The sequence below is a fragment of the Bos indicus x Bos taurus genome, chromosome 25 (genome assembly GCF_003369695.1).
Source record: "Bos indicus x Bos taurus breed Angus x Brahman F1 hybrid chromosome 25, Bos_hybrid_MaternalHap_v2.0, whole genome shotgun sequence".
Classification (NCBI taxonomy): domain Eukaryota; kingdom Metazoa; phylum Chordata; class Mammalia; order Artiodactyla; family Bovidae; genus Bos; species Bos indicus x Bos taurus.
Window position 1 is genome coordinate 13,808,636 of NC_040100.1, and position 23,053 is coordinate 13,831,688.

General features: G+C 42.0%; 1 protein-coding gene across 5 annotated transcripts in view; it reads right to left on the bottom strand.

Annotated features, from left to right (window-relative positions):
* The window catches only part of CALN1 (calneuron 1), a 532,935-nt gene that overhangs the window by 365,136 nt on the left and 144,746 nt on the right, over window positions 1-23,053 (bottom strand). For all 5 annotated transcript variants that reach the window (XM_027526973.1, XM_027526978.1, XM_027526976.1 and 2 more), the window contains exon 2: window positions 2,354-2,478. In XM_027526973.1, the coding sequence (XP_027382774.1) occupies window positions 2,354-2,471 (118 nt within the window). In that variant the 5' untranslated portion in view covers window positions 2,472-2,478. The remainder of the gene's footprint in view (window positions 1-2,353; window positions 2,479-23,053) is intronic.

Genomic DNA, 23,053 nt, shown 5'->3' on the forward strand with positions numbered 1-23,053 from the left:
CGCCTGGGAAATCCCATAGACAGGGGAGCCCAGCGGACTACAGTCCATGGGTCACAAAAGAGTCAGACACAAGTTGAGAGACTAAACAACAATATATAAAACAGATAGACAACAAGGACCTACTCTATAGCACAAGGAACTATATTTGATGTTTTGTAATAACTTAAAAGGAAACTTAAATATCAAACTATATTTGATATTTCGTAATAAAAGGAAAAGAATATTTAAAAATAGATACATACATATGTATAACTGAATCACTTTACTGTATACCTGAAACTAATACAACATTTTAAATCAACTATACTTTAAAAAGAGAGAGAGAGTTGCTTGAAACACATAGACTTTTGGCCCAGTTCTCATGGCTTCTTCTCCATGGGGCTAAATACACAGGAGGCTCTTGGTCCCTCCTGCAAACTGGTGACTGAACGGGGGGAACCTACTCAAACAAACACCAGCACCCCACCCCCCGAATCAATGCACCACTGCCCAGCTCCCCACTGGAGCAGACCCCTGCTCGGGACACAAGGAAGACGGGGCCTCACCTCACCTGCCAAACACCCACAGCTCAGCCTCAGTCTTCTTTGTGGCCATCAGGATGGGCTCCTTTTGGAGGCAGTCAGGGCTCTATTTTTTGCTTCCAAGTCCTTGTCTGAATATCCTCTAGCCAACTAAAGGCAAGGAGATATGCAGGCACAGCTTTCCTCTCTGGCCCTCAGTCTGTCTGGACCATAGTGAGCAGCTGCTGGGCCTGAGGAACCTGGCTCTGGCCACATCACTCCCCCTTCCTCTGACCCCCTCCGGCCTCTCCCCTAAACCCAGCCCACTGGGCCCTGAGCTTCACTGCTTCATCATGGAAATAAGCAAGCCTCTACAGGGAGGCCTGGGAGATACCATGAGTTCAGTTCCAGGCCATTGCAATAAAGCTTATATTAATATCACGATGAAGGGAATCACTGAATCATTTAGTTTCCCAGTGTAAAAGTTATGTTTATGGACTTCTCTGGTGGTCCAGTGGTTAAGACTCCAAGCTTCCACTGCAGGAGGCATGGGTTCAATCTCTGGCTGGGGAACTCAGATCTCATAGGCCACATGGAGCGGCCAAATAAATAAAATAAAATATCCTTTTTTAAAAAGTTGTGTTTACACTACATTGTGTAGTTTATTAAGTGTGCAATAGCATTATGTCCAAACAGTGTACGTACCTTAATTAAAAACCATTTTAGCAATAAAAAATGTTAACCAGCATCTTACAATGTAGTATTGCCACAAACCTTAGATTTGTTTAAAAAAAAAAAAAAACAAAAAACTGCAGTATCTGAGAAGTGCAATAAGGCAAAGTGTAATAAAACGTGGTATGACTGTCGAGAAGTAAGCAAACAACATGGGCGAGAGCAAGAAAGCTATCCCATGTCCCTGTCCTTGCTTGTTGCATTTCCTGCTGATCACTGTGAAGCAAGTTCGGCTTCCCTGGCCCAGAACTGAAACTCCCCACCTTTCCCTTGGAAGAAATGTGCCAAGAGAAAGCGCACTGGTTCAGACTATTACACTTAAAAGCAAAGATACGGGCCATGTGAGGTAATTTTAACTTCCCTATTTTAGAAAGTAAATTTCAACTTCTTGTTTTAAAACAGTGTGTTACCAGGAACACAGCATTCCAAAACAAGACGGGAAACCGATCTGGCTTGGCCTCAGCAGATGTAGTACCTAGGCAAACATCTGGCTGAATCAACCTAATTCTCTATCCTAAAAAAAACTCTGTCTTCCTCATTTTAATTTTTTAATTAAGGAGTTGATTTCACCAGGCTACAGAGGGGGCACTGTCCCAGGATGAATTCAGTCACCATGTTCTCTGGTTCGTTCCCAACCCTAAGGCAGGGTTACACTGTTACAGAGGCAATCAAAATAATTGCTGGCTATTTCCACCTGGACACAGATTTCAAATGATTCTGATCTGGACAAGATTCAAAGCACCATTCAAAGGCCTCAAGTCAACAGACGGCCATTAACAGGGCTACAATCTCCCCAACAGCTGGGCCCCATCGTGGACAAGAGGGAAATAGAGCCACACTATCGGTGATCAAGATTCCATCAACTGGAAAATAACATGTGGGGAGCTGAAGGCTGTCTCCCAAGTTGGTATCCAAAGGAACCAAAACATTCACCATAGATTTCTCAGGGCACCAGGTCCATCTCACACAAAGAAGTCGTCTGGGCAAAAGTGATCTCTGAACTTGTTCCTGCCGCATCATGGTTAGACCTGGCCACAACTGATGGCCAGGGTCTTAGATGAACGACAGCCCCAGATGGCTCCCTTGGGTGGCTAACCTCCCAGGCTGGGCGGGCTCCTTACCGTCCAACTCCTCCACGGAGATGTTAGCCAGCTGCTCGCTGTCGCTGCCAGCAGAGAGAGATCGGTTGAGGTAATTCCCCTTGTACAACAGGCCAGCGGTCACATGGTGAAAAGGCATCTTCTCCCTGCTCACGAGAGACAGGAGGTAGAGGGGGAGAGAAAGACATCATCATCCATTCCTCTTTTCCCTCCTGAAGGACCATCCCGGTGTTTGGACGGCCAGGGGTATTTTTTTTTAATAACAATAACATTGATAGAGGGAAAGTCAGAGAGTACCAGGGTCCCCCTAGCCAGAACGATTCCCAAATGCCCCCAAATTCTATCCTTTCCTTCACTGTACATCTTACTTCATTTTCCCCATTTAATAATGAACTTAAGCCATGGGGTTCTGGCAGACTGTGGGATACCCTGGCATCAACCAGCTGTCTCTCCATGCAAACAAGGATGCACTTGCTCCTTTCTCTGGCCTGATAAACACTTTCTCTGTCCTCATAAGAAAGGATTGAACACCCTAGAAATGTGAGTTTATCCAGGGACCAGATGTCTTAGCTATGACTGTATAGAAATCCAAGTGTTTCATTTTCCCCAAGTAAAGCAGGTATTGCACTTATCCTGCACTCAAAGCAGGTCGGACGTGCCAGGCTCTGAGCGAACACAGGCAACAGCCTGCACCTCTGAGAAGCGGCCCTGCGCCTATTAGCACGAGTGGCTCATGAGCACAGCCCTCTGAGGTGTCAATCACACCTGACCTGCTGGAAAGGTGGGCAGCATCTCAAGGTGTCTCAGAACGAAGCAGCTTCCAGGACTCCCACAGGAAATGAAAGCATCCCCTTAGACCAGACTAACAAACCCTCCGGGATCCTCGGCCCAGAGCGCTACCCCTGGGGGTGTGAAGTTCCCACCAGTGCAAGGGGGCCAGAGGCTCCAGACTAAGGTGAAAGGGAGGGACGAGAGATACAGTTAGAAAGTTGGTCTCTCACAGCATGGAGGTTCCTCATACAACTAAAAACAGAGTTGCCAGATGATCCAGCAATCCCACTCCTGGGCACATATGCAAACAAAACTCTAATTCAAGAAGATACACGCACGCCCGTTTACAGTGGTGCTATTCACAACAGCTGAGACACGGAGACAACCTAAATAGCCATCAACAAATGAACGGGTAAAGATGTGAGAGACATACACACACACAATGGAATACTACTCAGCCATTAAAAAGAGTGGAATAATGCTATTTGCAACAACATGGATGGACCTAGCGATTACCAAAGTAAGTGAAGACAGAGAAAGACAAACAGCAAACGATATCACATATGTGGATCTAAAATACGACACAGATGAACTTATTTACAAAACAGACTCGCAGACACAAGAACAGACTGTGGTTGCCAAGGGGTAGGGGACGCAGGGAAGAGTTTTCCTGGGAGTTTGGGGTGGTAGATGCAAGCTACTACATTTAGAATATATAAAAAGTCCTACTGTGTAACACAGGGAATTACGTTCAATATCCTGTAATAAACCATAATGGATAAGAATATGAAAAAAAGAAGAGAGAGAGAGAAAGTTGGGTTTCCCCATAGCGGAAAGAGCAAGTTCTGTTATAGTGAGTGAGTCATGGGGCATATCTGGTTCTGCTTCCCCATCTGCAAAGAGGGTAAGAGGATAGAGAAGCCTCTGGGTGGAATTAGGGAACAGGCAGGAAAGAGTTCTGCTTCCCCATCTGCAAAGGGGGTAAGAGGATAGAGAAGCCTCTGGGTGGAATTAGGGAACAGGCAGGAAAGAGCAGGAGTCAATTCCCGGGTGCAGGTAGAGGACACCCTTTTAACAGAGCTCCAGAAAGGTGAACAGGGGCACAGGAAGGGGTAATCTTCCCACCACTGGGGGCATGCAAGCAGAGATTGAGGCCTCCCTTGCCAGGGGTTCTGTGGGAGAGAAATGGCCCCTGTGTTGTCTCCCACACACCAATCATTCTCCAAGTGAGTCCCTTGTAGAGTCCCTCTGGGCATTAAAATTTGCATCTGTGTGTTAAGCCAGAGTGGTCCTAACAGCCCCTTAAGGCACTGCTGAGCAACCAGGTGTAAATTACAGAAAGAGACAGCCAACAGAAGGCCAGTCTCTGGGGATGACTGTTCAGGGCTTCCGGGCTCCCAAACCTTGTGTCCCTCAAGTCACACTCATGACAATCAACTGTCCCTGGTGATGGATGCTGTGGGGGCAGGGTACTGTCTTCTTTTCCCTGTGACACTACAGGCCTGAGTGACAGGCCGGCAGGATGCCCCTTCCTCTCTCTCCCTCCTGACTAGAGTCCACTCCAGCATACTCCTGGATGGACTGAGAGCTACTGACTTAGAGATCAACCCATGAGACTCCTAAGAGCTACAGGGCTTGACCAAGAGCAGGAAGCCGGTGAGTGGAAGAATCCATTCTAGAACACAAGCCTCCTAAGCTCTCTTTCAATTAAGCAACCTTAGCTCTCCACCAGACATTTCCACCCGGATGTCAAACCCTCATTTCAAACTTAAGATGTCGAAAAATGAATTAATTATCTTCAAAAAAAAATAGGCCACACTTCCTGATTTCTCTATTTCTATCAAAGGTACTTTTCTCTCATCATAACACCTGGGACGATTCTCACAAATGTTCAGGGCCCTGAAAAGTAAAACAGACACATGGCTGAGGCTGGAGCCAGCCACCAGCCTCCAATGCACCCTTAATTCTTTCCACGGCTAACATCCCTCCATCCATGGGCCGATCGCAAGTGACAGGAGGGAATCACAGAGTATGCAAGCCTTTAACAATTGGAAGGGGCACATCTCCAGCTAATTATAAGTCAGACTTTTCCCCTCCCAGCCAAATCTATCCTTATACGTAAACGGGCAAGAATCTTTCTTTGGGTGACTTCCCTGGTGGTCCAGTGGCTAAGACACCGAGCTCCCAATGCAGGGGGTCTGGGTTCCATCCCTGGTCAGGGAACTAGATCCCACATGCCACAACAAAAGATCCTGCGTGCCACAATGAAGACCCAGTGCAACCAAATAAATAAAATAAAATTTAAAAATAATAAAATAACAAAAAATTTTTTTAAAGAATCTTTCTTCGGAAGACAACTTCAATTACCATCACCTCTTTTCTCAAAGTTAAATTCCAGACCAAACAGGTTTAAAGATGAGAATCAGACGCACAAAGTAGGGCCACTCTCCCTTTCCTATGGCTAGCCCTGATTTGGGGCACCATGTGCCACCGTGGTCATTTCAGCCTAGACTGAGTCCCATGGTCCTGGGAGTGATATATCCATACTGGCTAACATTTCCTGTGTGGTTTCAGCATCCCTCTCAGCACTGGCCCCAGAACCCAGTCAATCTGTTGTTTTAACCATCGTTTAAATCCTTCATAAACATAGGAAAGCACTCACACTGATCTCTAATTTTGCCACCTGGAAGGAGGCCCCACTGAGGTCAGTAAGGCACGGAAAGCATTTCTTCCCACGCCACCGCTCATGACTCCAGTGCCTCAGCATTTTGTAAACCTCTTCCCATGATCACCTTCTACTTGGTTGTCTGAAGCTCTGGCCCCACCACACGCATTTTTACAGCTGCCGTAACAAGGTTATACTCAAACACATGTGTCCAAGCCACATTCAGCTGCAGAATAAATGCTGAGTATTCTGCAGAGAAAACTGGTCGCAACTGAGTCCCACTCGATAGACCAACATAATTTGCTTCTGGAAAAAGCAGTCTACAAAATTAGATACATATTCAGTTCATTCACCCGAAACTTTCGCTCAAAGTCTAGTGCAAAAGGAAACACGTGCAATTGAGCCATCCGTAGAGATAAATAGAGAAAGGGAAGAACATTATCCCAAGTAAGCTAAAAACAGCCGCTGCAATTAAAGACTAAATTTCACCCCAAGCCACCTGGGGAAATCCAGGCTTTTAAGGTTCTCTGTTTGGCTATGGAAGGAAGGGAAACATATCAGTTCATCAGCAAAGACAGACGTGGTCCTGAACTAAAGCTTAGAGATGGGTCCTTATATATACATTTAAATAGTTATTTTACTCATTGAGAACTATTAAGTGACTGTTTATCATGTGAACATTTTTTTCTGTATTTTCTGTGAATTCGTAGTTTCCTGGCTACGAAACACGACTATCTGGTCAAAAGCAGTGTTAGATTTAAATCCTAGCTCTGCACTGATTAGCCATGTAGGTAAATAAATTAACCTCTGTAAGCCTCAGCCTTCTCCTCTGTAAAACTGGGGGTTTGACATGTACTGCATAGGATTTTTGTAACCATGAAATAAGATAACATACAGAAAGCACTTGACTTAGCATCACAAATGTTCTCAATAAATATCATCAGTAATTATTTGCTAAGGATTACATGAAGTGGGATGCGGGGCAGAAGAAGGTCACAATATGTCAGGTGGAAGATAAAACACGCTGGCTTTTGAAGGAGGATCAGGAAGAACCTGGCCAAGGGTGAGTTTCAGAGAGAAGCTGGCTGGCATTGCATGCCATGGATGTGCCAAGCAATTCAGTGTGTATACAACAGAGCACCAGGGGCCCCAGCACTGAGCGGTGTCAGCAAGCAGCTGACTGTACCAGGCTTTGCTCCTGCTTAGTTGCTCAGTCGTGTCCGATTCTTTGTAACCTCATCGACTGCAGCCCACCAGGCTCTCTGTCCATGGGGTTCCCCAGGCAAGAATACTGGAGAGGGTTGCCATTCTCTTCTCCAGGGTATCTTCCTGACCCAGAGAGTGAACACAGGTCTCCCATATTGCAGGCAGATTCTTTACAATCTGAACCACCAGGGAAGCCTGACTGTATCAGGAGGAGGGGGCTATTTGAATGAAAAGCACCAGCGATGAAAAAGAGTCTATTTCCTGGGTACCACCAGGCTCCATGGTCATATCAAAGATGAGTTGTCAGGAGGCTAAAAACAAAAGAAGTTCCTGTTTTCAGGATTGAGGAACTGGTACACTTCTTGGCAAAGTAACAAACCAAAGAGGCTCACTCCCCTTGCCTTGAGATGATGCTCTTCAGCGACAGTTAATTTTCTGTCACCTTGACTGGATCACGGGGTGCCCAGATATTTGGTTAAACGTTATTCTGGGTATGTCTGTGAGAGTGTTTTGGGGTGAGATTAACATTTAAATTGGCAGTCTGAGTAAAGAAGACTGCCCTCCCCAAGATTGGTTGGGCCTGATCCAATCTGTTAGAGGTCTGAATAGAACAGAAAGGAAAAGTAAAGGAAAACTTGTTCTTTCTGTCTGAACTGTTTGAGCTAAGACACTGGTCTTCTCCTGCCTTTTGACTTGGGCTCAGGCTGGAGCTTACACCAACAACTCTCCTGGGTCTCTGGCTCACCAGAGCAATTCCTTACAATAAACTTTTTTCTATGTGTATATATATGTATATTCTATTGGTTATATTTCTCTGAAAAAACGTAGAGTAATATAACTTTCTTTTTTTTTCTCTGCAGTACCAAAGACCCAGGCACATTGCTGTAGGCTGATATTATTATTCTGGATAAAGAGTATTCCAGGACATAATTCTGCAGGCCTCTGAAGCAGCACTACTCAGAGTGTAGTGTGTGGACCACTGCCAACTGAATATTATTTGCTGCTTGTCTGCAATGAGATAAGGACAAGAATTGAATGAAAGCTTTGAAATTTTTATACCAATTTGGAGCATTGTCCAAATACCTAAGCATGTGAACAGTGGACTTGATTTTTTTTATATATCTCTGTTTTTTTAACTTTATTTTTCCACTAATTCACGCTTTCTGCATTTTACAAAAATCAGTCTGCCAAGGATGGAGGTGTTAAACAAAAAATGGGAAAAAAACAAACAAAAAAGACAAAACACTAGTCCCTCCCCACAAATAGTTTAGTTTGAGAAGTAATTCTCTCTAAACTACTTTGTTTCATCAATTACTGGTAATGGGCTACAGAGAGAGAAGAAGAAAGACATCTAGAGAAATCCACCTGAACTTCTTTCCGAAATTTTCTCAAAGTGCAACTTAAAGTAGTTTAGAGAGAAGTGCTTCTCAAACTGACCATGCTGGAACTGCTTTTTTAAAGGAGTCTGGATCCAGTTCCTTCGGTCCTTAGCACCACTGGGAAGCAACAATCCCCGGCCTATGGCTAGGCAGGGATCATCCCTCCCAGTCTGCAACACGGCTAGGAACAGAAGGGTCTGAGGCATGGGCCCTGCACGTGAAGATGTGAAATTTGCTGTAGGCCTTCCCCATATTGCTTTTGATTAGGGAAGAACTGCAGAAAACCTCAGATACCCTAGAAATGCATGTCTCCTCCTCAGAGTCCAAGAGTTAAATTACAGGGACAAGAAGATCCCTTCTCATTCCAGCAAAGATGCACTAGATGGATGCCAGCAGAGCGTTTGGCTAAGTACTTACAAAACAATTGTGTTCTCTTATACAGATCCTGCAGGGGCAGGCCAATTGGCAAGGAGGGTTTGGACAGAGCTCAAATCAGACAGGAATGAGTAAGCAGAAAACACCAACGTGAGGGGCTAAATAAAAGTTCTGCATCATTAGAGGAGGAAGCACTTTCAAGAAGATGTACAGCCAAAAGCAGATTGTCAACAACAGTATGATACAAGAAAGAAGACAATAAGTTTCTGGTTACATCCTTAAAAATAAGAAAGCAGGGTGCCTGTGAAATAAGAATAAGAACGCAAATTCATGAGGAAATCTCAGAGTACAGTGAGGAGATATCAAGTCAAAAAGAGAAGGCAGCTTGCTAAGAGGCAAGCTGATTTGGAAAAGGTGCAGGTCTTTGCAAAGCAAAGGAGAAACCCAAAAATAGTAGCAGAAAATCTACATTAATGGCAACAAAGAATATCTCAAGTAAACAGACTATGCAGCAAATAATATAATGAGCCATGGCCCCACCACCCAGACTGAATATGGGCTAATATTTATCCTCATTTGCTTCAGCTTTCTTTTTAGAAATATCTTATATTGAAGCCCTGCCCACCTATTGTATTTCTCCACTTCCTTCATTCTGCTGCAACAACGCTATTCAGGAGGCAGAATGTATCCTTCTGGTTCATGGTTTTATGGGTATAATTATATAGAATATATTATATTATTGCTCTGGGCTTTCCCAGTGGCTCAGACGGTAAAGAATCTGCCTGCAATGCAGGAGACCCAAGTTCGATCCCTGGAAAGATCCTCTGGAGAAGGAAATGACAACCCACTCTAGTATTCTTGCCTGGAGAATTCCACAGACAGAGGAGCCTGGGAAGGCTACAGTCCATGGGGCTGCAAAGTTTCGGACATGACTGAGCAACATACACACACACACACACACACAGTATTGCTGTATCTATCTTTCAATTTACATAAATAATATATCACAGTATACATATGCTCTTGCAATGTGCACATTTCAATCTATCGTAGAGCTTAGGGACTTAGCCAAATCCATATACACATACCTAATTTACTTTTAACTGTGCCATAGCTTTCCATATTGCAATTTATTTATCTACTATCCAACTGAAAGAAAAGCACTCTGCAGTGAACATCCTCATATGTGTCTCTTTGCATATACTTCGGGAAATTTCTCCATCCTTCATACCTAGATCAAATATTACAGCATTTTTCCAAAGTGCTCTCCAAAGTGGTCGGCTTAGCTGTCTATCGCTATATAACAACTTACCCTTGAACTTAGTGGCTTAAAACAGCAAATATCTATTGTCTCACAGGTTCCATGGGTCAGGAATCAGGAATTGCTTCTCTGGGTGGTTCTGGCTCAGACGGTCTTATGAGGTTGCAGTTAAGACACTGACCAGGGTTACCACCATCAGAAGGTATGCCTGGAGCTGTGGGATCCACTTCCAGGACGGCACTCACGTGGCTGTTAACAACATCCTCGGGGGACTCTCCAGAGGGCTGCTTGGGTGTTCTTATGATAGGACAGCTGGCTTCCCCAGCAGGTGTTCCAAGACACAGGAGGAGGGTGCTTTTATGAACTGGTCTCAGAAATCACACAGTCACTTTCAACACGTTCTATTCATTAGAAGCAAGATGCTAAGCGAAGCCCACACACATGGGGAAGGAAATTAGGCTCTATCTTTTGAAAGATGAAGTATCAGAGAATTTGTAGACATCTTTTAAAACCATCATCATAGTTGTAACAATTTACAGACCCACCATTAACCGATCAGCATGTCTATTTCCCCCAGAGCCTTGCTGACACTGAGTATAAGCAGACCGTTTCATTTTTCTTAACTAGATTTCCTTGACTGCTAGTTCAGGCATCTTTTTATATGGTTTTTGGCCATTTCATTTCTTTATTTCATTGTAAGTCTATACTTCATCTGAGAATTTACATTTAGATTTCTCTTATCATGCCTTTAAGCATAGCCATGTTTAATAACTGGCTCATAAAATTCCTGAACATTTAACAAGATCCACACCCTTGGCACCAGTGCCACCAGCTTCACCAGTTGTAGCTTTCATGGGCTGGTATGAGCTGACTGCAGCACACCACTGGATGAAGGTCTCTTTCCTGACCATTTCCAGCTGTTGCTACAGGCAAGAAAAGTCATGCAAACATGATGCTTTCTTGCAACAGTGTTCCTCTGTCCACTGTCTAGTTTCCTGGCTGTGAAGGAGTGGTCAAGGTGTTGGCAGAAGAGCAATGGTTTCTGAATCCTCAGATGAACTTCAAGTTCATCCTCCAGCTTTTGAGGAGTCAAGAGGAAGTTTTAGGAACAAGAAGCATATGCCAGTGGGGTCTCAGTAGTAGTAAGCCTCCTAGAGTGTTGATCTGAATTATTCTGGGAGTCATTCTGGAGACTCATCCAAAATCCAGTCCTTGAGCCCTTCAACAATTTTGTAAGCATCAAACTCCCTGTATTAAATCCCTTCCTTCTTAAAATACCCAGTCCCTGAACTCTACTGGTCCTTGAACTAAACCTTAACTGATACTGTATCTTCCAACTTTCTTTAAAAATTTTTTTAAATTTTTCGTTTTTTAAAATCTGTGTATCTGTGTTATAAGCAATTTCTTCAAAATTATTTTTACATTCACATTCTTTTTTTCAGTTGTAACGTAACTCAGTTACAACTGTAACAGTTACAGTTTAACCTGTCTGCTCGGTTTTCATGTAAATGATGATGTTTTCCATTTCTAGGAGTGTAATGTTTCTTTTATAAATCCATCTTTTATTTATCACTGAGCATAATCTTTCATTATAATCTTTATTCTCTGTCCTTTTCATATTTTCTTTTGGAATGTCATTCTGTTACCTCAGTTTCTTAAGGCACTAATCTTCTTTTTGGTGCTTCTCTGTCACTAGCAGTAAACAGTTTCCAGGTGTGATTTCCCTTTGTGGGCAGGAGCATCTTCAGTGGGTGTCATTTTCTCCCTCTGGAGCCGCACCTGCGTAGCGACCCACATCCATGGCACTGGTCCCCCAGGCTTCACCAGTCGAGGACAAGTTTGTCCGTTCATCCTTAGCTTGGAAGGCCTGCACCACGTGGGCTGTTCAGTTGTCGACTACACCCCCACCCCCACCCCAGGCACAGGTTTGCAGTTCTGATTTGTCACGTGTGCCTCTTCCTTTGGCAGCCACAGTTCCTAGTAGACAAGCTTCTTGGCCACTTTGCTGAGCGGTGGGCTGACTGACTCCAATCCCCACTTACGAGAGGGGCGGCCATCAGTAGAAGCAGGGTCTCAGTTCCTGTTTCCTGCCTGCTATGGATTTAAGCCCACGCCTTTCTTCCCTGCATGGACATCAAGACTCCCAACTGCCAGAGTCTTATGGGGTGCTCTTACCCTGCAGCAGCACCCACCCCTACTCTTTCATCTTTAGGCTCTGAGTCTCCTCTTCCTTTCTTTCACACTAGGTTATTTTAGTGTGAAAATAACAGGAAGAATGTAGTCAGGAAAACAGAGCCTAGGTCAGCTAATTCATTAAAAGGATTTGAAACAGTGAGCTATCTACCAAGCAGGCAGAAGGGCTGCAAAGCCCCCCAGAGCCTGGTTAGCAGAGATCAGCAATAGCAGAAAGTTATTCCCACCCCTAGTCTGGAGGCACATACGGAAAGGGCTGTATTACCTGGACCTCAAAGTTGGGGTGCCCAGAGGAACTAGAACTGGTAGAGGATGCCCAATAAGATCTGAGACGGTGCAAGGGAAAGCTCTGCTCTGCAAAGATCAAGGACAGGAACACTTAAGAGACAGAGGCACCATGGAGACATTTGTCAAAGGCAAATCCACCTTCACCTCCTCACCTCCTGCTGGCACCTCCCTCTGGTCAGGGAATCTGGAAATGTACTTTGCTTGAATGGACCTTACTATACAGAGTGAATTAGGAGGAAAGAGAAGGATAAATCTGTAAGCAAGCAAGCACACAATTGGTTGAGCTACAGATTTAACTTTTTTGTTATATTTTTATCCTGCATCTCTGTATTTATGGCAGGAAAATAATCCACGTGAGCTTAGTGACCACACTGACAGAACCAGAAATCCTTACAACATTTTTGAATTTCAAAGATAAGGAAAATTCTTCTGAGCATCCAGATTGGAAAAAACAGGTTACCCACAAAAGATCAAGACGAAACTCAGCTCCCTTCACAATAGCAAGCATCCACCAACAGAGAAACTATCCCCAGCTGCCTTTAAGGGTCACTTAAAATGAGTAGAGAAGTTTACCAAATAAATTATGGGAAAAGACTTAAAGGCAAAGGTCAAAGAAAAGAAAGTTCTAACTGCAAAACAATTCAAAATAAAAAGCACTGAAAATATAGTGAAGGTCAGTGTACATTTCAAAAGAGTAAAATCCAAAATAATCATATATTAGTCACAAACCTCTGTATCACGTATCATATCATTATAAAGTAAAAATAATTTAAATACATGTTTGATATATTAAATTGGTGAATATTTTAAAGATACTCTCTAAGCCTTTGGCAAATCACCAGGACAAAAAAATAAAAACAAAGAGGATATGAATGAGGTAGACATTTTTCTATGGAGGCTGATATAGTGTGTGTATGTGTATGTGTGTGTGTTCCCATTGCCCACCCAGAGGTCACTTTACAGATATCTGCAAAACGTACAAAAATTTATCAAATATAAGACCACAAAGCAAGCTTCAATAAAGATCTTCAAAAGCAGGTCTGACACAATTGAATATAAATAGAAACAATAACAAGTCAATATTTTAAATGCTAAAATGGATATTTTCTCTAACTTTATTGAGCTATAACCAACATACAGCATTGTGTAAGCCTAAGCCATACAAAGTGTTGATACCCTTATATGTTGCAAAATGATGACCACCACAGCTTTCCCTAACACCTCCATCATGTCACATAATTACCCATTTTTCTGTGGTGAGAACATTTAAGATCTACTCTCTCAGCAGCTCTCAAGTATATAACACAGTGTTATTAACTATAACCACCAAGCTGGACCTTTGCCTTCTAGAATTTATCCATTAAAATGGAAAATTTTAACATACTCCTATATCAAAGCTTAAATTAAAATTAAAATTATAGACTATATTTAAAATTTTAAAAGGGAAATGATTCTTATTAAAAAGCATATTAGGCATAAAAAAGTAGCATTCAGATAAACTGCGAGGTCTTTTTAGTATTCTTAAGAGAAAAATGCAAACACTAAATAAGTCTTCAACACAAACTTTTTAGAAAAAGAACAACAAAATAAATTAAGAAAACAGAAAAAAGAAATAATGAAAGAGATAAATTAGAAAACAGACAAATTAAAAGAGCTGGCTCTCTGAAACAAAAGCAATTAACCAGACAAATCTCTGACAAGTTTATTAAAACAGAGAAAGCACGAATAGAGCAGTCTGAAATATGAGAATTCTACGTGCAACTCTAGACTAATAAATTTAAAACACCACTTAAATGAACAGTTTTTCTCTCAAAATACAGAAATTGGATTTTTATGGAAAGCTGTGACTTAATATTATTCATGCTTGTTGAAAATCTTGACATAACATTTTGTTATATAGTAATCTGAAGATATGGTTTTAGGTTGTGTGTATGTCCATACTTAACTTCTGCCATAACCAAAAATACACCTCAGAAAAATTTACAGATCCAAATGGGAGAAAAATGTCATTGTCAGTATTCACTAAATCATAATATTTGCTCTCCAATCCATCCCACAAACACGCCAAGATTTTTGCTGATATTTGGCTGGTAAAGTTTCATCTCGCTTAATGTCAACAGATGATTTTGCAAACTGATTGAAAGCGGTTGCATTTTCTTATTTTTAACCAAAAATACTTGATCTCTTCACTTAGAAGATTAAGAAATTAACAAAATTCTGTCTCCACTTTTTTTTACTTCACAGATTTGAGCTTATAGATAGCACACTCACAATACTTTTCTAATCACAAAATCAAGTAATGGTTGAAACATTTCCAGAAACATCCATTCTCAAAACTGTTCTTTCCCTAGCATGAATTTCCTTTAAAAAGCATTTATTTCCTCAGTCTTTGTTAAAATGTCATCTTTAAGTCTATGTAGCAGACGACATCCTGCCATCTCAGAAGAGATCACAAATGCAGACCATTTGCCTGTTTATGACAGAAAGTGTGTGACTCCGATTTTTGTTTGACAACTCTTGGAAGAAATTTGCCCTGATAAAAGCTGCACACTCTATTGTGGTACGAAAGCCATCTAGAATCATTTTCCATCTCATTTTAAAGACCAGGCCAGGTTTCATTATTCACGAAAGTGAATACAGATCAACATTTTAGATAGTATTTTAGAAGTTTTTTAATTGTTTTGGTCAACTTTTGCCCAGTCTGATGGCTTATCATTTTAACCCATAAAGTGGTTAATTAAGGTCTCCCTGGGAAGCACAGGAAATGCCAACTCAGCCATTGCCTTGTGATCCACTTGGGCCTGCATGATCAGGATGATCCAAAAGCTGGGGCTCATTGGCAGATATCTTGTTTATTTTCTGGATATTAGTCTAGTTAAAATTGATTAATATAATCTCTAAATCTCCCTAGTCACGCATTTGTGTCACAAGTAACTGGTAACAAGTGCACAGGGAAGGTCCTATGGCAATGCCCTCCTTTATGGGACATCCACCTTCCTGAACATATCACACCTGGCACACCAGACTGGCACACATATGGCCAATTGAGGATGTAAGTGCCACTCTCTACAGTCGGTATTAGCAAAGCTTAATTCCCTTCTTTGTCTTTTTTCTCCCTACACCCCAAAAAAACACTTCACACACCTCACTTTGAAAATCACTGCAGACACATTGCCATTAAAATGAGAAAAAAGACAAGATGCCCATTACTTCTGCTATTAAGTAACACTTCCCTAGAATTTCTATTTAATGCAGTCAGACATAAACAAAACCACCAGACTATTTAAAAGGAATAGACCAAGAAAAAACCAAATAAGCAAAAACCTAGAGTGAAATATATGTAAATGTTTAACTCGTCTTTTATAGTTAAAGGACATTCACAGTTTAAATATGGCTCAAGAAATTACAAGGGAAAAGACTGAGAACCTTACCACTACAAAAACATAAACTTCTAATCATTATAAACACCAAAAATAAAATGAGGTAAACGGGGAGTACAAAAAGGACAGAAGCAAACACTTCGCTAAACTGGAAAGACAATAACTAAATAAAACATATAAAGGGTTTCCCCAGTGGTCTGGTGGTTAAGACTCAGCACTCCCAATTCAGGGCGCCCAGGTTAGATCTCTGGGAGGGGAACTCCTATATTGTAGCATCCCATATGCTACAACTAAGAGTTCACATGCCACAGCTAAACTATCTTGCATGTCGCAATAGATCAAAGATCCCAGCTGCAGCTAAGATCAAAGATCCCAACTGCTGCAACTAAGACCTAGAGCAGCCAAAATAAATAAATAAAAATAAACACAAAAAATATGAAAACAATAGTTGAACTCCTAAGTAGTCAAGAAGTGTAATTTGTATGCTGCTGCTGCTGTTAAGTCACTTCAGTCGTGTCCGACTCTGTGTGACCCCATAGATGGCAGCCCATCAGGCTCCCCCATCTCTGGGATTCTCCAGGCAAGAACACTGGAGTGGGTTGCCATTTCCTTCTCCAATGCATGAAAGTGAAAAGTGAAAGTGAAGTCGCTCAGTCGTGTCCGACTCTTAGCGACCCCATGGACTACAGCCCACCAGGCTCCTCTGTCCACGGGATTCTCTAGGCAAGAGTACTGTGGCTATCTGCTTTTTCAAGTGGGGTAGGGGGTACTTTTAACATGCTAGTTACACTGTAATGGGACTAGTACTTTGTAGCAGTTAAAACAACAGCTTGGAGAAAACAATTTGGTCATTAGGTATCCATTCAAAAAATGGTTCTCACCCTTTAACCCCAAAATTCTATTGTTTGAAATCTATCCAGAGATAAGGACAAAGACTTGTGCACCAAAAAAAAAGCATTGTGTTGTATTTAAATCAGAAAAACAAAGATAAGAAATGAAAAGAAAGGAAGAAAGAAGAAAACAAAACAAAACAGAAATCTAAAAACGTAGAAATCAATAAGCAAAATACATTTATATCAGAGTATGCTGTATATCAATGTTGTTTCCTAAATTTTTAATGATGTAGAAATCTTTATAACATGCTCTCAACTCTACAAAGTATTTCAAGTCGGAAAACGGAACATATTTTTCTCTCCTAAAATCCCATAAAAATCATGGTATAAAGGGACAAAATGGAATAAAATCATAAAAGCTTTGAATGTGGAGAAGAGGGAGAACATAACTCCAAAACATCAGCAACTCTCTGGAAGGTAGAATTACTTGGCTCATTTGATGGGCAAGATTGAGCAGAGTAATATATATACATGTGAAATTGCTCAGTCTGTCCGACTCTTTGCGACCCCATGGACCGAAGCCTGCCAGGCTCCTCTGTCCATGGAATTTTCCAGGCAAGAATAATGGAGTGGGTAGCCTTTCCCTTCTCCAAGGGATCTTCCCTGAAAATTAAAAGATGCTTGCTCCTTGGAAGAAAAGCTATGACCAACCTAGACAGCATATTAAAAAGCAGAGACATTACTTTGCCAACAAAGGTCTGTCTAATCAAAGCTATGGTTTTTCCAGTAGTCATGTATGGATGTGAGAGTTGGACTAGAAAGAAAGCTGAGCACCAAAAAACAGATGCTTTTGAACTGTGGTGTTGCAGAAGACTCTTGAGAGTCCCTTGGACTGCAAGGAGATCCAACCAGTCCATCCTAAAGGAAATCAGTCCTGAATATTCATTGGAAGGACTGATGCTGAAGCTGAAACTCCAATACTTTGGCTACCTGATGTGAAGAACTGACTTTTAGAAAAGACCTTGATGCTGGAAAAGATTGAAGGCGGGAGGAGAAGAGGACAACAGAGGATGAGATGGTTGGATGGTATCACCGACTTGATGGACATGAGTTTGAGCAAGCTCCAGGCATTGGTGAGGGACAGGGAAGCCTGGCGTGCTGCAGTCCATGGGTTCATAGAGTCAGACACAACTGCGTGACTGCACCGAACTGCACTGAGGGGACCTTCCTGACGCAGCGACCGAACCCTGGTCTCTCACACTGCAGGCAGACTCCTTGCCATCTGAGCCACCAGGGAAGCCAAATGAGCAGAGTAAGGAAGGGCTGAAAGTGTGACAAGGGAAGACCGTTCATGGTGGAGAGAGGAGTGGCAGGGCGCTACAGAGCACTCCCAAGTTAACTGGTACAAAGAACTAAATGGAGATGGGGTGGACCCCAAGGGGACTGATTAAAGCCCTTTACTTGGAGCACCAAGCTGAGTCTCCCATTCAGAGAACAAGGTTTTTTAAAAGGAAAGATGTGCCTGAGGGCTGGAGGGGTGCCTTGGGGTGAGACTCTCTTCCTCTGGCATTTGCATGGGGGCATCCTGTTCATCCCCTCCTGGTATTGAATCTTAAGATGAGTCTTGTTTATCAACGTGGCCCATGCTCTGAAGGTTTGCTGCCATCTCTCATTTGAGGGAAAGAAGGTTTTCAGAGGAAACCTGACTCTTGTTGGCATATTTCATTCAGACAAGTCAGGAACGCCAAGGGCCAAACAAGAATTGTCAGACACTTCAGGAAAATCAGCATTACCAAAAAAGGTGACCCTGGAAATAACAAGGATGATTCTAGAAAGAGTAGACAATTATTAATAGAAAGAATGTTCATGTAATACTTCAGGTAGATCTGAAAGGCTGCCACGAAAAATTTGCAGTCTGAGATTAGGAAGTCAGGGAAGTGAAAATTTTGGCTGGAGAAAAAAACAGAAGAACTAGAGGAACAAGTCATGGAAAACACAGACAATATAGCAAAATAGAAGTAGAAATTTCAATTAATAAACAGTAAAGATTAACAAAGAAGGGCCACACCCACCTAAGAAGCATTTCAGAAAGAGAGAACACAGAGGAAAGGAAGTAACAGAAGAAAAAACTTCAAGAGCCGATGATATGAACCTTCAGACTGAAAAGCCCTGTCATAGAGCCAAAACTTCATCAATCATCCAAAACTTCATAATGTTTCAGAACACAAGCATAAAGAAAGCACTGTCAAGCTTCTAACAGAGATGAGACAACTTGCTAATGAATGACAATCATACAGGCATCAGGTGCAGATCAGCATCATCAGCTACTAGGTGACAGTGAAACAAGTCCTTTAGCCTCACAGTAAAAATTTACACCCAGTCAACATCCAATCAAAAGAGAGGCTTAGAAAGCTTTACATCCATGGACACTTGCAAACAGGATTACTCAATAAATTATTTCAGCAAAATACAAAGAAATCCAAGAGATCAGAATGTGGGAAGAATATCAAGGGTGAAATCTCAGGATGAGGTGTGACCCTGGAGGATCACCAGGGGGCAAATCGGACTACGAGTCCGGAGGGCAGGAAGAAAAGGGACTCACAGCAGCCTACAGTGGCTGAAGCTGAATCATCTGCCCAAGAAGAAGGAGAGGCCAAATCTCCATAACAAATGTCAAATATAAAGAGATACATGTACCCCAATGCTCACTGCAGCATTTTTACAATAGCCTAGACATGGAGGCAACCCAAGCATCATCAACAGGTGAATGGATAAAGATGCGTTAGACACATACAATGTGATACTGCTCCACCATAAAAAAGAATGAAATTCTACCATTTACAACAGTGGACATGGACCTAGAGAGTATTAAGCTTAGTGAAATAAGTCAGACAGAGAAAGATAAATGCTGTATGTTATCACTTATATGAAGAACCTAAAAAATAAATAAACCAATATATAGAATTAAAAAAAAAAAACAGACTTACAGATACAGAGAACAAATGAGTGCTTACCAGTGGAAAGAGGGAAGGGAGAGAGACAAAAACAGGGATAGGGAATTAAGAGATATAAACTACTACATACAAAATAAATAAGCAAAGGAGACTTCCCTGCCAGTCCAGTGGTTAAGACACTGTGCTTCCAATGCAGGGAGCATGGGTTCAATTCCTGGTGGAGGAACTAAGATCCCACATGCATCATGGTATGGCCAGAAGTTTTTTTAAAAAATTAAAACAAAGAAACCAAAAAATAGATAAGCAAAAAGGATATATTGTACAACACAAGGAAATACAGTCATTGTTTTGTAATAATTTTAAATGGAGTATAATGTACAAAAATATTCAATCACCATGTTGTATACCTGTCTGAAACTAACGCTGTAAATCAATTACACTTCAAATAGAAATACTATTTATGTCATCAATTCAAAACAAAACCTCTAAAACACTTCTAAAAAATGTCAAATATAAACAGAACGGACTTCCCCTCCCTCCTTCACTCTTGCTTCCAAGTTATGATTTGTTTGGATCTTTTTTATGCATTTCTCCTACAAATGGCAAAGGGTTAACAATGCAGTGTTTGTTTCTGCAGGGGAAAATATTTACATAATCTTAGTATTAGAAACACTATTATTTTTGAATCTGAAATCGACAGACAAATCATGGAAGTTCCCATTCTAGACAAAGAACAGAGTGTAAATGCTTGACCCTCTGATGCTCCAGTGATTGTTATTGCTTAGTCGCTAAGTTGTGTCTGACTCTTTGCGACCCCATGGACTGCAGCACACCAGCCCTCCCTGTCCTTCATCATCTCTCAGAGGTTTCCCAAGTTCATGTCCATTGTAATAAAAGTGATTTAAAAAAAGGAAAAAGGATTGTGGTGTTCAAGTACCTCGTCTTTCATGATGGGGGGTCAAATGTATTGTTTAAAGTGAACAAAGCAATAAAGATTTAAGCAGATGAGCTGAAGCAATAAAGCTATTTAAAGATTTAAAAACAAAAATCACTGTTGGGACTTGCCGGGGATCCAGAGGCTAAGACTCCCTACTCCCAATGCAGGGGGCCCAGGTTCCATCCCTGGTCAAGGAACTAGATCCCACATGCCACAACTAAGAATTCAAATGTCACAACTAATTTTTAAAAAGATCCCATGTGTCTCAACTAAGACTCCGCATGGCCAAATAAATAGTAAATATTTTTTAAATACACTGCTATGCTATGCTATGCTAAGTCACTTCAGTCGTGTCCGACTCTGTGCGACCCCATAGACGGCAGCCCACCAGGCTCCGCCATCCCTGGGATCCTCCAGGCAAGAATACTGCAATGGGTTGCCATTTCCTTCTCCAATGCATGAAAGTGAAAAGTGAAAGTGAAGTCGCTCAGTCGTGTCCGACTCCTAGCGACCCCATGGACTGCCGCCTACCAGGCTCCTCCGTCCATGGGATTTGCCAGGCAAGAGTACTGGAGTGGGTTGCCATTGCCGGGTCTTAGTTGAGGCACATGGGATCTTTTTAAAAATTAGTTATGACATTTGAATTCTTAGTTGTGGCATGTGGGATCTAGTTCCTTGACCAGGAATGGAACCTGGGCCCCCTAATACACTAAAAATTGGTAAAAATAAAATAAAAATAAAAATCAGTGTAAGGTGAAAGGGAAGTGAGTGAAAGCGTCTCAGTCGTGTCCGCCTCTTTGCGACCCCATGTACTGTACAGTCCGTGGAATTCTCCAGGCCAGAATACTGGAGTGGGTAGCCTTTCCCTTCTCCAGGGGATCTTCCCAACCCAGGGATTGAACCCAGGCCTCCCGCATCGCAGGCAGATTTTTTACCAGCTGAGCCACAAGGGAAGCCCAAGAATACTGGAGTAGGTAGCCTACATTTTCTCCAGGGGATCTTCCCGATCCAGGAATCAAACCAAGGTCTCCTGCATTGCAGGCAGATTCTTTACCAACTGAGCTATCACAGAAGCCCCAGGTAAATGGGAGGGGTGCTGTAAAGCAACAGGGATCTATCATTCATAATACAGGATGGAGAGATTCCATTTAAAGTGGAGAAGCAAAAACACAGAAGCACTTATCTGGATCGATTTCATCCACCACAGGCACTCACAATGAAAATAATTAAAAATAGTCACCTCTGACACGTAAATAAAGTTTAGCTGCTAAGAACTCTTACATTTCATGTATACCCATTTCTATTGTTTTTTTATTATCTTATTCATGTATTACTTTTATAAGGTCAGGCCTTAAAGTTATGTGGAGAATGTAATTGTAAGCATATAAATATAATTACCTAGTCACACATATATAGATATATTAATACATACATATTCATAGGAAACGTTATTTGAAGGAAATCAACTAAAATGTAAATACCAGTCACTGATGAGTGATGGATTTACTGTTATTGCATTCTTATTATTTGAACTTTTCACACTTAGTGTGTGCATGCATGCTAGTTGCTTCAGTTGTGTCCAACTCTTTGCAATCCTATGGACCATAGCCCACCAGGTTCCTCTGTCCATGGGATTCTCCAGGCAAGAATACTGGAGTGGGTTGCCATGCCCTCCCTCCAGGGGATCTTCCAGATCCAGGGATTGAATCCTAGGTGCTTGCATCTCCTGAATTGGCAGGCAGGTTCTTTACCACTAGCACCACTTGGCAAGCCTTCCACACTTAGTACCATGGGTCTATTTCATTTTTAGAGCTAGAGCTAGAAAGAAACTAATAGGATTTTACAAACTAAAGAGCCTGCCTGGAACTCCCTCCACGTGGAGGGAGGGTACCAGGGAATCTGAAGGCAAGATCAAGGCTGCTTCGAGGTCAGGACTCAAATGACTCACAGCCATCAATGAGCACATGATGTGGCTACAGCACAGGCCCTCGAAGAGAAAGCATTGACTGGAGGACGTTAAGGGCTAGTGTCAACAACAGGCTGTGTCAACAAGAACGGATATGCATCTCCTAAACCAATCTTGATTCTGAGTGGCACTGTCTCTCCGAGAATTTCCAAGGATCGAGAGCCTGCGGGTAATTAGACGAATGCACCTGCTGGAAGAAGCTGTACACCAGCATCACACGGACGCTGAAATTCTCCTGCCAACAGAGAGGCTTCTGGCAGATGATTTTGAGTTGTTCTTTCTGAATGTAATTACACAAAAAGTTCAACTGCTTTTTAAGTCTCCTCCTGAAGGCTATTATAACCTTTTTTAATTAATAAGTTGAATATGAAAGGACTTGATTTTAATATATTTTTATGTCTCTTCCCCTGACATCCATAAATATATATATATATATCTGTCCTGCTATCTCTTCTAGACATTTCTGGCTGCTGGGGCATCTGTATCTTCACAGACACCTTTCTGCAAAGATGG